The 13247-nt window shown below is 46.9% G+C and overlaps 1 protein-coding gene across 3 annotated transcripts in view; it reads left to right on the top strand.

The window, feature by feature from the left end:
• Positions 1–9129, top strand: part of LOC116966973 (serine/threonine-protein phosphatase 6 regulatory subunit 3-like) — a 94663-nt gene extending 85534 nt beyond the window's left edge. For 2 of the 3 annotated variants that reach the window (XM_033013380.1, XM_033013381.1), the window contains exon 24: positions 7692–7760. In XM_033013380.1, the coding sequence (XP_032869271.1) occupies positions 7692–7695 (4 nt within the window). In that variant the 3' untranslated portion in view covers positions 7696–7760. Of the gene's footprint in view, positions 1–7691 lie in introns of all 3 variants that reach the window. The other variant, XM_033013382.1, reaches the window with a different exon arrangement.
• The last annotated feature ends 4118 nt before the right edge of the window (positions 9130–13247 follow it).

The following is a 13247-nucleotide window of genomic DNA, read 5'->3' as shown; positions in this document are numbered from 1 at the left end:
ACCCGGGTCTCTGGTGCTGCCAGTGAGAGCAACTCTACCGCTGAGTCACTGCACAATGGTCCCTGCACAATGATAGTTCAATTATTGGCAGAGATCACACAATGGGAGTTTAAATTCCAAGCATTTAGATGGGGTTTCAAGATATTGTGCAACTGGAGTAAATAGACAAATTTATTTTTTAAAACTGATGCTGGAGCTGATAAATGAAAATGCTGAATACATTTGCCAGGTCAGACGGTTTCCCTGGAAAGAAAAATATAGTAAAACCTTTCGACTGATTGTTCAGAAGGGGTGAGAGATGAAACAAAAGGATAGTTTAAAGTTGCCTAATAGGTGTTGGGAGGGGTGGGTGTGGCATAGCGTATATCTGAAGATGGACACAAAATGCTGGCGTAACTCATTTTGGGAGAAAAGGAATAGGTGACGTTTTGGGTTGAATATCTTTGATCGGGTGAGGCCATGTGTTGTAAGGATCACCTACGTTAATGGGGCAGCAGCAATGTGATGTGCAGCAGTAGAGTTGCTGCCTAATGCCCCTGTCCCACTTAGGAAACCTGAACGCAAACCTCTGGAGACTTTGTGCCCCACCCAAGGTTTCCGTGCGGTTCCCGGAGGTTGCAGGTGGTTGCCGGAGGTTGCAAGTAGTGGAAGCAGGTAGGGAGACTGACAAAAACCCCCGGGAACCGCACGGAAACCTTGGGTGGGGCGCAAAGTCTCCAGAGGTTTCCGTTCAGGTTTCCTAAGTGGAACAGGGGCATTACTATGCCACTGACCCAGGTTCCATCCTGACCACGGGAGCTGTCTTCACAGAATTTGTCCTTTCTTCCCATGACCTGCGTGGGTTTTCTCTGAGGTCTTCGTTTTCCTCCCACACTCCAGAGACGTGCAGGTTTGTAGGTTCATTGGCTTTGGTTTTTAAAAAAAATGTAAATTGTGCCTTGAGTGTAGGTCAGTGGCAGTCTACGGGGTGATTGTTGGTCGGCGTGGGCTAAAGGACCTGTTTCCGCGCAGTGTCTTTAAAGTCTGCTGTGGGTCACGCCTGGCAAGTAATGCTGCGTTGATGGAGCGAGAACTGAGCCAATGTCACAGGTGAATTACTCGCAGTAACAAGGGGTTTGTTTACAGGCCAGCCCAGAGCTCACAGAAGAACATGTGGTCTGATTACCCCAGGCAAGGTGAGAGGTGAAACGTTTAAAGGAGAATATGCGGGTCACCTTTTTTTCATAGAGTGGTGGGCATCTGCAACACGCTGCCTGTGGAGGTGGTGGAGTCATTCACAAATAGAGGAGTTTGACACAGGTTCAAGGTGAAGGGGAAATGATTGAACAAGAATCTGAGGGGTAACCTTTTCACACAAAGGGCGGTGGGTGTAAGGAACGAGCTGCCAGAGGAGTTTAACACAGGTTCAAGGTGAAGGGGAAGAGATTGAACAATAATCTGAGGGGTAACCTTTTCACACAAAGGGTGGTGGGTGTAAGGAACGAGCTGCCAGAGGAGGTAGTTGAGGCTGGGACTATCCCAACGTTTAAGAAACAGTTCGATAGGTACATGGATAGGACAGGTTTGGAGGAATATGGACCAAACGCGGGCAGGTGGGACTAGTGTAGCTGGGACATGTTGGCCGGTGTGGGCAAGTTGGCCTGTTTCTACACCGTATCACTCTATGACAAGATAGGCACACGGATAAGGAGGATATGGACTGCCTGCCTACAGCTAAAGATCAGTTTAACCTGGCATCATGTACAGCATGGACATTATGGGCTGAAGGGCCTGTTCCTGTGCTGTATTGTTCTATATTTCATTCCCTTGTACAAGGTTATTGTACCATCTCCAAAGCTTCAGGTTATCCACCAGTTTAACGGTCTAATTTGACAAAGTCTACTTTTATCTTTCTCGCTGTTTTTGTTTCATTTGTAAAATTATGCCCTGATTGTAGACAATCTGGTGTTGTTTTTGAGTTTTTCTTTGTATTTCACTCTAGTCTGAGAGACTGCCATTCATTCACCACAGCTGTTTTACAATAATCCACCAGTTTTGTTTTCACACTGGCACTGCCCCTTAAAAGGTGTCCCACCTACGTGATTTTTTCGTCGACTTGCCGGCACCCTTCATAGTCGTAGCAGGTTGCCGAAAATTTTCAATATGTTGAAAATCCCTCAGCGACCAGAACAAGGTACAACTCTTTGGGCGACTCACGACCATACAGGCTTCACGTGTCGACATGGTGATCAGTCGCCCAAAGAGTCGTACTTTTTCTGGTCGCCGCTGGATTTTCAACATGTTGAAAATTTTCGGCAACCTGCTGTGACTATGACGGGTGCCGGCAAGTTGCCGAAAAAATCGCCTACGTTGGACAGGCCCTTTAATCTCTTGCAATTTAAATTAGTTGCTGGCGAGCCTAATGTGTGACATTTTATCAATTGACTTTAATTATTCCATCAATGTTTGTGTTGCCATGGTCCCTTCCCTCCACACCCTACAATCAAATAATTACTTTAATCAAACACCATTCTCCTCAAGATAGACACAAAATGCTGGAGTAACTCAGCGGATCAGACAGCATCTCTGGAGAAAAGGAATAGGTGACATTTCGGGTCGACTTCAAACGCGACACGAAACGTCATCTATTTCTTTTCTCCGGTGATTCCGTCCGACCCGCTGAGTTACTCCAGCACTTTGCGTTTATCTTTGGTCTAAACCAGTATCCTACCATTCTCCTCTAAATCTGTTCTGGATCTCATTTGTTGGTCTCTACTGGGCCAAGAGCTTGTTTACGTTGCCCTGGACTATTGTAGCGCCTTTCACAGCACTAGTGGATCAATTGGCCCGCCGATCGTGTCCAAGTTTGTCCTCTTGTTTTGAACAAACTTGGGGTATTTTTCAAAGATCTTTTTCCCTGCAATTTTAATTCCTTGATTTCAATGGTTCGATGGTTCTATTGTCACCCGCACCGAGGGTTCAGTCAAATACTTTTTTCGCAAATAGATCAGTACCATTGTTGCCGTGGGCAAAGAAAATCCCAGATCATCGATTCCATGCAAAGAATCAGCCCACATGCAACAATTGACAGATTTTGGCACCATTTTATCACACATCACAAATAGACACAAAATACCAGAGTAACTCAGTGGGATAGACAGCATCTCTGGATAGAAGGAATGGGCGACGTTTCGAGTCGAGACCCTTCTTCAGACTGAGAGTCGGGGGAGAGGGTGGCACAGAGATAAGGAAGTGTAAGGTGTGAAAACGGGGCAGCAAAGGGGATGCAGTTCAAGGGAAATGTAGAATAGATCATTGTTAGCTGGGAGAAGGTGACTACGAAGTATGCAGAGATAAAATGTAACCAGGGAGACGGGCAGACTGGTCTAAGGACTAGGGTGGCGGAGGGATGGAGAGAGAGGGAAAGCAAGGGTTACTTGAAGTTAGAGAAGTCAATGTTCATACCGCTGGGGTGTAAGCTGCCCAAGCCAAATATGAGGTGCTGTTCCTCCAATTTGCGCTGGGCCTCACTCTGACAGTGGAGGAGGCCCAGGACAGGAAGGTCAGTGTGGGAATGGAAGGGGGAGTTAGCACCAGTCAACCTGTGGCAGCTGCTCTTCTGAACAATACTAATGACACCTCAGAGAAAAGGTTATAATATTGGTATCGTTTCCACATTTATCAATTAAAATTACCCAATTACTTGGCCTCCATTGCCGTCGGTGGCAATGAATTCCACAGATTCACCGCCCTCTGAGTAAAGAAATTCCTCCTCATCTCCTTTCTGATAGGTACGTCCTTTTATTCTGAGGCTGTGGCCTCTGGTCCTAGACTCTCCCACCAGTGGGAACATCTTCTCCACATTCACTCTATCCAGGCCACTGTTGTCTTCTCTAGTCTTTATCGATTATTATTTTTGTAATCACTCACCTCACCTGCAACTAATAGCCCTGTCCCACGGTGCGAGTTCATTCCAAGAGCTCTCCCGAGTTTAAAAAAAATCAAGCTCGTGGTAAGCACGGAGAATGAACATAGCGGGTACGTCGGAGCTCGGGGACGTCTCTTAGAGGCTCGTGCCGCTAAAGGCAGGTACTCGGGAAGACTCGCTAACGGCAGGTAAGCTCGTGAAGATTTTTCAACATGATGAAAAATGTCCACGAGAGCCCCGAGTACCGACGAGCGGCCATTACCGTAAATCTCCAAGTTTGAATCAGGGCAAACTCGGGAGAGCTCTTGGAATGAACTCGTACCGTAGGGCAGGGCTATTACTTTTAGATTGGTATATCTCGGTCCCTTCCTGTCACAGACTGTTTCCAATTCACAATATTGATAGCTTTAATCTTTCCCAACTGCTGAATTACTCCAGCATTTTGTGTCTACTATTGACAGCCTTCTAGTTTATTTTTTTTCTCTGCTATTTACCATCTTGGTGTTTTGATCTCTTGCCCGTCGGTACCTAGCTTTAAATCCTTTCTGCTTAACAATGTTACCCAGTTATTAAAGTTGTGGTTCCTGTGTGGTTCAGAGGAAGACCCCCCTTTATAGATACAGATCTCCCTTTCCCCAGTATTGGTGTTGGTGGTCCATGAAGTAGAAGTTGCTTCTGCCCTATATAAGGTTTGTTGAATCATATAAGATTATAAAGGATTTGGATACGCTAGAGGCAGGAAACATGTTCCCGATGTTGGGGGTGTCCAGAACCGGGGGCCACACACAGTTTAAGAATAAGGGGTAAGCCATTTAGAACGTAGACGAGGAAACACTTTTTCTCACAGAGAGTGGTGAGTCTGTGGAATTCTCTGCCTCAGAGGGCGGTGGAGGCAGGTTCTCTGGATGCTTTCAAGAGAGAGCTAGATAGGGCTCTTAAAGATAGCGGAGTCAGGGGATATGGGGAGAAGGCAGGAACGGGGTACTGATTGGGGATGATCAGCCATGATCACATTGAATGGCGGTGCTGGCTTGAAGGGCCGAATGGCCTACTCCTGCACCTATTGTCTTTCTTTGTCCTTACCGACTGAACCCATCAGTCATAGTTTTCAGGCTTTCAATTGACCTCTCCTAATCCCTGTGACCTTTCACTGACATCTGCTTTGAGTCTTTCCCATGGTAAGGGAATTACAAAATCGGAGGACATAGGTTTAAGGTGAAATGGGCCAGGATTAATATGAACCTGAGGGGAAACGTTCTAACTCGGAGGGTGGGGGGTGCATGGAACGAGCTGCCAGAGGAGGTAGTTGAGGCGGGTGCAATAACATAGTTTAAAATACACTTGAGCAGGTACACGGACAGGGAGGGTTTCGAGGGAATGTGCAGGAAGGAACTGCAGATGCTGGTTTGAACTGAAGGCAAAAGGCAAAGGCAAATGTATTTGTATAGCACCATTGGTGCAAACAGCTATTCAAGGTGCTTTACAGGAAAGAAAAAATAAAATAGTCAATAATTAAAAATTGCAAAATAAGCAATACGACAAATGTATGAATAATAAAACAACGTCAATGAAACAATAAAACGATTTTAAAAAGCACATAAAAGGGTTAAAATTAGACGGTTAAGATTACCTGCATGTCGGGTTATGGAAAAGCTATAGTAAACAGTGTTTTTAGGCCTGATTTAAATGCGCTTACAGTCTGTGCACACCTCAGGTGTTCAGGGAGCTTGTTCCACAGGTGTGGAGCATAAAAACCCAATGCTGCTTCAGCCTTTTTAGTTCTGACCCTGGGAACACAGAGTAAACCTGTCCCTGAAGACCTGAGGAGTCTAGGCGCCTCATATACAACAAGTAGGTCAGAGATGTATTTTGGACCTAGACCATTCAGTGCCTTGTAGGTCAGTAACAGAATTTTAACATCTATCCTCTTACACACAGGGAGCCAGTGCATAGATTTAAGGACAGGTGTAATGTGGTCCATTTTCTTGGTGTTGGTCAAGACTCTGGCAGCGGCATTTTGGATAAGCTGCAGTTGTTTAATTGATTTTTTATTGAGACCTGTAAAGATAGACACAAAATGCTGGAGTAACTCAGCGGGGTCAGTCAGCATCTGTGGAGAGAAGGAATGGGTGACGCTTCAGGTCGGGACCCTACTTCAGACTAGTTGGGAAACGAGAGATATAGACCATGATGTAGAGAGATAAAGAACAATGAATGAAAGATGTGCAAAAAGGTAACGATGATGCAGGAAGCAGGCCATTGTTAGCTGTTTGTTGGGTGAAAACGAGAAGCTGGTGTGACTTGGGTAGGGGGGAGAGATGGTTGGCAGGGCATGTAGATTGCTGGCAGATTGAGTATCTATTACCCTTTCCCTATTGACCTGCATAAGGTGGTAATGAACCACCTTGAACCACTGTAATCCTCCTGGTGAAAGGGCTTCTCCATGCTTTTGGGTGAGGGGTTCCAGGATGTACATCCACATACATCTAACAAACAGCATTTAATATTTCCGTCAGTGGGTGCTTCCCTGTACTGGAGGTGAGGTTCGCTTGCATCTTGGATCCTTATCTGCCTGGTGGTGGAAGCTTTAGGTGGTGGAGCTTGCTTGGTGGGTGACTGAGTCCTATAGTGACCACACATTTCACTGTACCAATTGGTACACGTGATGAATAAATGTCTCTTGTCTCTAGATCTAATCCACAAAGCACTGGTGATGGCATGTGGTAAGTTCCTACGCTTGAAGTTAGGTTTCTAATCAAAACGCCTGACTCCTCCTCAATACTGTGTAGGAAGGAACTGCAGATGCTGGGTTACACCGAAGACAGACGCTAAAATGCTGGAGTAACTCAGCAGGACAGGCAGCATGTCTGGAGGGAAGGGATGGGTGACGTTTCTGGTCGAGACCCTTCTTCAAACTTATGTCACCATCCCCTCAGCCAACAATGAATCATTCTATCCTTCATCATCATCATCTGCTTTGATCTGACTTTTTCACACCTCACCCTTCCATATCTCTGGCCTCCCTCTCCCCTGACTCTGTCTGAAGAAGGGTCTCGACCCGAAACATCACCAGAGACGCTGCCTGACCCGTTGAGTTACTCCAGCACTTTGTGCCTATCCCTGAGATCAGACTTTGATCAGTCTGAAGAAGGGTCCCGACCCCAAACATCACCCATCCATGTTCTCCAGAGATGCTGCCTGACCCGCTGAGTTACTCCAGCATTCTGTGTCTTCCCCTGAAATCTGTGGTGTTTTAACAGGCAGCTCGTACTCGCAGACCCTCACCCCAGCAAGAGTCCAGGAGGGACCACCAGAGGTTAAACGTTAGGTTCAACTTAAACCTTTCTGTTGATGTTGTTATATTCTCTCCTCCTCGTAGTTAGTACTGCGGAGTGAGTGTGTGTGTGTATGGACAGAGGAATGTTCCCTGTTGTGAGTCCGATAGGATTGTAAAAGGGATGAATGCACTCTCTCTAATACCGGCGATGGGGCTGGGCTGGTAGTAAAATTCTTTCATGTATCTACTCGGTAAAGATGACCCTGCTGGCCTCCAGACATTTATATGTTCTCATCACCTCCCCTCAGACCACAAACACAATTAATTAAACAAAAACGTTCTGTGGGACCAGCAGCATCTTTCACGTTGCCCTTTCTGATCATGGACCGCTAGGAACAATTTAGTGTGGAGATTTATCTTTGCAGGGAACAATGCAGGTTGAATGTTAGGTGGAACTTGAACCTGTCTGTTCATTTTCTTTCTTTCCTCTCTTCTCTCTCCTTCTAGGTAGCACTGCGGAGGGCGACGAGGAAGGTCCATCTCGGTGCATCGTTGAATGAAAGCCCCCCCCCTTCTCCCCATCTATCCCCCCCCCCCCCCCCCCTCCCCTCCTCGCCCCCCCCCCTCTCCTTCCGGACCGTAACCCCACTCCAGTTTGGGAGCTGGTCTCTTCACACTCTGTCACCCGCTGGAGAACGGCAGCGAAAGCCGACAAGACTTCACCTTCCCGGGACAACCTCTTGGCCGCACTGAATCGACAAAACAAACAAGGGGGAGGGGTGGGGTGGGGTGGGGGGGGGGGGGGGGGGGAGAATGGGGTTTGGGGAGGGGGGGGGAGGCGGGCGAGGGAAAAGAGTTATTATAAACCAGCAATACAATATATATAACTCAGCTCATGGAATCTAAGGAAATGTTTGTTTATAACTGTGTGTGTGTGTGTGCGTGCGCACGTGTGTGTGTGTGTGTGTGTGTGGACAGAGGGATGTTCCCTGTTATGAGTCAGATAGGGTTGTAAATGGGATAAATGTACTCTCTCTAATACAGGACATGGGGTTGGGATGGTAGGTTAAAAAAAAAAAATTTTACTTGGTAAAGGTGAACTGCTGGCCTCCAGTCCTTATAGGCCCTCACCATCTCCCCCTCATACCACAAACACAATGAATTAAACAAAAACGTTCTGAGGGGCCAGCAGCATCTTTTATGCTGTCCTTTCAGGTCCTGGACTGTTAGGAACAATTTAGTGTAGAGATTTATAATTTGCTTAAAGCCCCCCCCCCCTCCTCCCTAAGCCCCCCCAAGTACATGGAACTGTTGGTTCTTACCACGGGGATTATTGGCATTTCTTACCTTTCATTCTTTGATTCATTGAGACATACCCAGACGGTGGTAGCTCAGCAATAACCGCTCCACAAACCCCAGCTCTTTCACCCGCTCGCTGTTAAAAGTGACCCCGTTGTGGGACGAGTGACATGAAACCGTTTCTAGAATTCTCGAAAGTTCTCCCGGAAGTAGGGATGACCTGCGTTTGCAGGTGAGGTGGGGGGGGGGGGGGGTGAAGGCTGGGGGGCTGCTGAATCTTGCCGTAGATGTACATTTTTGTGTAAAGCCAGTAAAACTGAAAGACCGGGGAGGATTGTCCCCCCCACCCTCCCCTACAACAGGTCACTTTCTCTGCCCTACCGTCTCAACGTTGCGATTGAATCAAATCGCCGAAACGTTTGTATTTAATGTCAGCGTGCCGGCTCACACACCAACACCACCCCTCTCCGCCCTCATGCTTGTACGCTGCCAGAACAGAGGCAGCTGCTTATTGCAAGGAGTTGCAACCACTACGCTATAGACATGATGTTGTTCTGCCCATGTAAGCTTCAGCGATGAGGGTCACTTCAGGGAATTGGACCTCCGTCGCGTTTGAGACTTAATAGTTCCACCCGTGACGGTTTAAAAAAAAAAAAAGGGGGGGGGAGATCCTGCTCACTCCAAACTCTTCCAACTGGAGTTGTCTTTGGGGGGCAAGCCAAGGTAAACGTCCATCACAGGAGCGTCTGGGAGGTCATCCTTTACTTGGCCGGGAAGTCCTGTACTCTTCCAATGCTGTGGAAGTGCCTCTGCCTTGACGAGAGGCATGTAACCAGTGTCTGGACACTGGCCTGAAGATAGTTATAGCAACGCAGGCTCCTTCAACACAGTGCCAGTGTAGCTGTAAGCTACGGTTCATCTTATTTTTATTTAAGAAAAAATGCTTCACTTAATTCATTTGGTTTCTTCCTCGCGACTGTTTCAAAACTTTTTGGGGTCTTTGATGCCATGAGCTGATCAGTGTTAAATATTAAATGGTGAGCTATCTATATTTTCATATGGAGAAAACTTTTTTTTTTGTGCAAAATGATGTTGTAGGAAGAGGTGGACTTAATCTTCCACGCCCAATATTGGCTGGATTCCAAAAAACAAAAAAAAGATCTGAAAGGCGAGCGGCGAAATTGTTGCTGGTGCTTCGTGGGGCCTGGGACACGTTACAGCACAGAAGGCCATTCGGCCCATTCGCTTCGTAGACGCGGTTGGTTGGTTGGTTGCCTGCTTGGGTCTCGGGTTGGAAGGGTGATGGTTTTAGTGCATTTTGGCAAGCCAAATGGAGTGGGTCCCATTACTTGAGTCCCTGCCACATGCTTCAGTATCTTGGGGGGGGGGGGGGGGGGGGGGGGGGGAGAAGGGTGTGTTAGCGAGAGGGAGAATAGCCTATGTGGAGATGGGGTTTGTGGGCTGTTGAGGGTGGGGGTTCAGTGTGGGGGGGGGGTTGCTCGAACAGCGGACAAATGTCCCGTAAACGTCAGGTGAGCTGCAAATCTCAAACGCGAAATTGTGGAGGGGGGGGGGGTGATCATTATTTTATTCTTGTACTGAAGTGGCTTAAACCCAATAGGACCATGAAGAAATTGCACTTTCTTGTCTAAACTCGCAGCCAGTGTTAGGTAGTACAGGCGGCTTATCCTCCTAGATAACTGCGAGCTTGTGTTCTGCACCTGGCAGGTGTGTTGGGCAGGTGTGGAAGGTTACCTGAAGCTAATGGCAGATTGGCTCGGCAACTGGAGTCTCGCTTATCGTGGTATTTTATTGGTAGCCTTCCCAAAAAGCCTCGGTAGCCCAGCCACCCCCTCATACTCCGTGAAACGGCGATGAGCTGCATACCATCCTTTGCCATTGACTGTGAGAGGCAAGCTCTCCTCTCTGACATACTGCGTTAGACTATTTCTCTTACTTCAAGAAGGTTGAAGCCGGCATTGAGGATGTTTTTGGTTTTCTTTCGTTAAAATTTGCTCACAACATTTGTTTTTGAGTTTTAAGTTGGGCCAATGCCAGAGAAATCCCAGGAAGATTGCAGGTTTAAGTTGTGTCCAGAACTTTGAGGGCAAAAGGCCCTCAAATCAACCCACCACCTGGGTGCTGGATGTTCAAAGTGCTGTCGTTAGACGTGCCAGCTTCATTGCCCTGAGCACCACCTGGCTCGGGGAGAGCGAGTTATTTAGCTATGCTGATGCAGGCGCCCATCGCTTCCAGAAGAGGCTGCTAGTGAGCTATGTGAGAGGCAGGACCCTGAATCCAAACAGTTTGCCAGAGATTGTTATCATGCCAGACCAGATATCTCTCCTGCCACCAACACCTCACCGCGTAAAAGTTTTTTTTTAAATCTTTGGAGCAGTTTTTTTGTTATTTTGGGAAGCTTTTCCTCCTTGTAACAAATATTAACAGCATAACGAATACTCCCAAAATCTACAAACGATGTCTTAAGCCATAAGGACGAGGGTTCAGCAGGGTTTTGTGGCCAAAGTAAGGTTGCAGCTGAGGGAAGCCTGGCGGTTATTCTATTCCAGTAGTTGGCTGGTGAGATTCGGTGGGTCTTCAGTGTTGTCACACGAGGTGGCGTTACCATGGAGGTGTCCCAAGTCCCGGGTCACCCACTTCTGTCTGCTGTTCAAGGAAGTAGCCCTTGCTGCTGGAATGTGGAGGGAGGGACGGTTCCTGCTCAGATTCCCCGCTCCCCCCCCCTCTCCAGAACGTGGTAGCCTTTCAATGCTTAGCCACTGTAAAGCCTTGCCCTCTCAGAAAAAAAATTCCACCTTCAAAGAGAACGTTTCAGAAACAAGTTAATAGGTCAGTCACTTTTTTCTTCCCCCCCTTCCTCCTTTGGCACAGTGCAAGGCACTAGGGCATTTGGGCTTGTGACTTCCAGGGTGGACAACTAATTGGACTGTGTTCGTTCTGGATTAATGTGTGAACTGGCTGAATACACGCGGTGGGGCTGGCAGTGGGCATATCTAATTGGCACGGAATAATGGTTTGAAATCCAGCCAGGGGATGGGCTGAAGTAAGGCAAACCCTGTCTCTTTTAAGATGATTGTTGTTTGATGTGTGCAGCAAATTGTAATAAAATTTAAACTGCAGCAGTTGTCTGGCTGATTACTGTCTTTTTTGGTAACAAACACTGAAAAAAAAAAAAAAAAAAAGAAGACAGCACTCGATCGAGAGAGAGAGAGAGAGAGATAGAGTCTATTCAAAGCATTTTTTTTTTCCCTTCTGTTGTAAAAGTAACCGCATATTCTAGGAGAAATGTTATTGTTTATATACCGGCATTGTACAGACTTGAACACGTTAGTAGGGCTGTACAAACCTGATTGTTGTAATAAAATATTCTATCAATTTCAAAGGGCTATTGAATATTTACTCTGTTGCAAGATGTAAAAGGCCCACGGTTTTACTGGAGTCAATCGTTTGGGTGAAATAATTACATGCCGTTGACGAGAGGGAGGAGGAGATGAGAATTGGAGGTGGTCGATAAATCTCGTCCCTGAAGTCCAGTATCTACAGCTTAATTATTTTATTCAATCTGCCCTTCCCCCTTGGCTGAGTTTTGTTTTTTGACAAATTCAGTTGAAATTGAGGAGGGGTAAAATGGTCTTTATGGGCCTTCATCTGGAAGGCTTGGCTCTTTGTGAGCTACCAACATAGGGTGAGAGGTGGGGTGGGCAATACCTCTGTTGGAGATGGGCACAGAATGCTGGAGTTTTTACTCAGCGGGTCAGGCAGCGTCTCTGGAGATAAGGAATAGATGGCGTTTCAGGTGTTCAGACCTCAGCCCTGACCTGCTGAGTTCCCCCAGCATTTTGTGTCTCTCTTCGGTGTAAACCAGCATCTGCAGTTCCTTCCTACACTTATTTTGGAGAGCCATGTTCTTGGTTTCCTGAGTAACCATTGAGGTGAGTACCTGCTCTGTCTTCACTTTGGTTAGGAATGAATGACTTGTGGAAGCCACCATTGCATCTGGTAGTTCCTTCCTACACATTTTGTCTATTCCGTGGCAAAATCTCCTCATGGTCTTTCTACTTTGAAGATGTCCTCTCGGGATGCTGCCTCTCCCGCATAGCTACTCCAGCTTTTTGTATCTATCTCTGGTTGAAACCAGCACCTGTAGTTCCTTCCTAAACATAACATCTGCTAGAGCTTCCTCCTCTCAATTTGTTGAACCCTGAACTTCAAAACACAATCCACTTGGAGTTTACTAGGAGGGTTTCGGCCCGAAACGTTGCCTATTTCCTTCGCTCCATAGACGCTGCCTCACCCGCTGAGTTTCTCCAGCATTTTTGTCTACCTTCGATTTTCCAGCATCTGCAGTTCCTTCTTAAGCATGGAGTTTACACCTTCTCTGTTGTTGCATGGTTTCCTCCCACATCCTAAATGTGTGCAAACAAAGACAAAAGGCGCAGGAGTAACTCAGCGGGTCAGGCAGCCTCGCTGGAGAACATGGATAGGTGACATTTCAGGTTGGGGCCCTTCAGACTAAATGTGTGCGGGTTGGGATGGATATAGGCTGCTGTAAATAGCACTTGATGGCTGAAATTGATGGAACATGGGTGAACATGGTAGGCAGTTGGCATGGACTCAGTGGGCAAAGGATGTGTTTCCAGGCTGCAACTTGAAATCAATTCAATCCATTAATCAATCAATAGGTTACAGGCCAAATTAGAATGCATAACTTAAGTGATTGGAGCAGAATAAGGCCATTTGGCC

The sequence above is a fragment of the Amblyraja radiata genome, chromosome 38 (assembly GCF_010909765.2).
Source record: "Amblyraja radiata isolate CabotCenter1 chromosome 38, sAmbRad1.1.pri, whole genome shotgun sequence".
Classification (NCBI taxonomy): Eukaryota; Metazoa; Chordata; class Chondrichthyes; order Rajiformes; family Rajidae; genus Amblyraja; species Amblyraja radiata.
The sequence above is the reverse complement of the archived record's forward strand: the minus strand, read 5'-3'. Positions and strand labels throughout refer to the sequence as shown.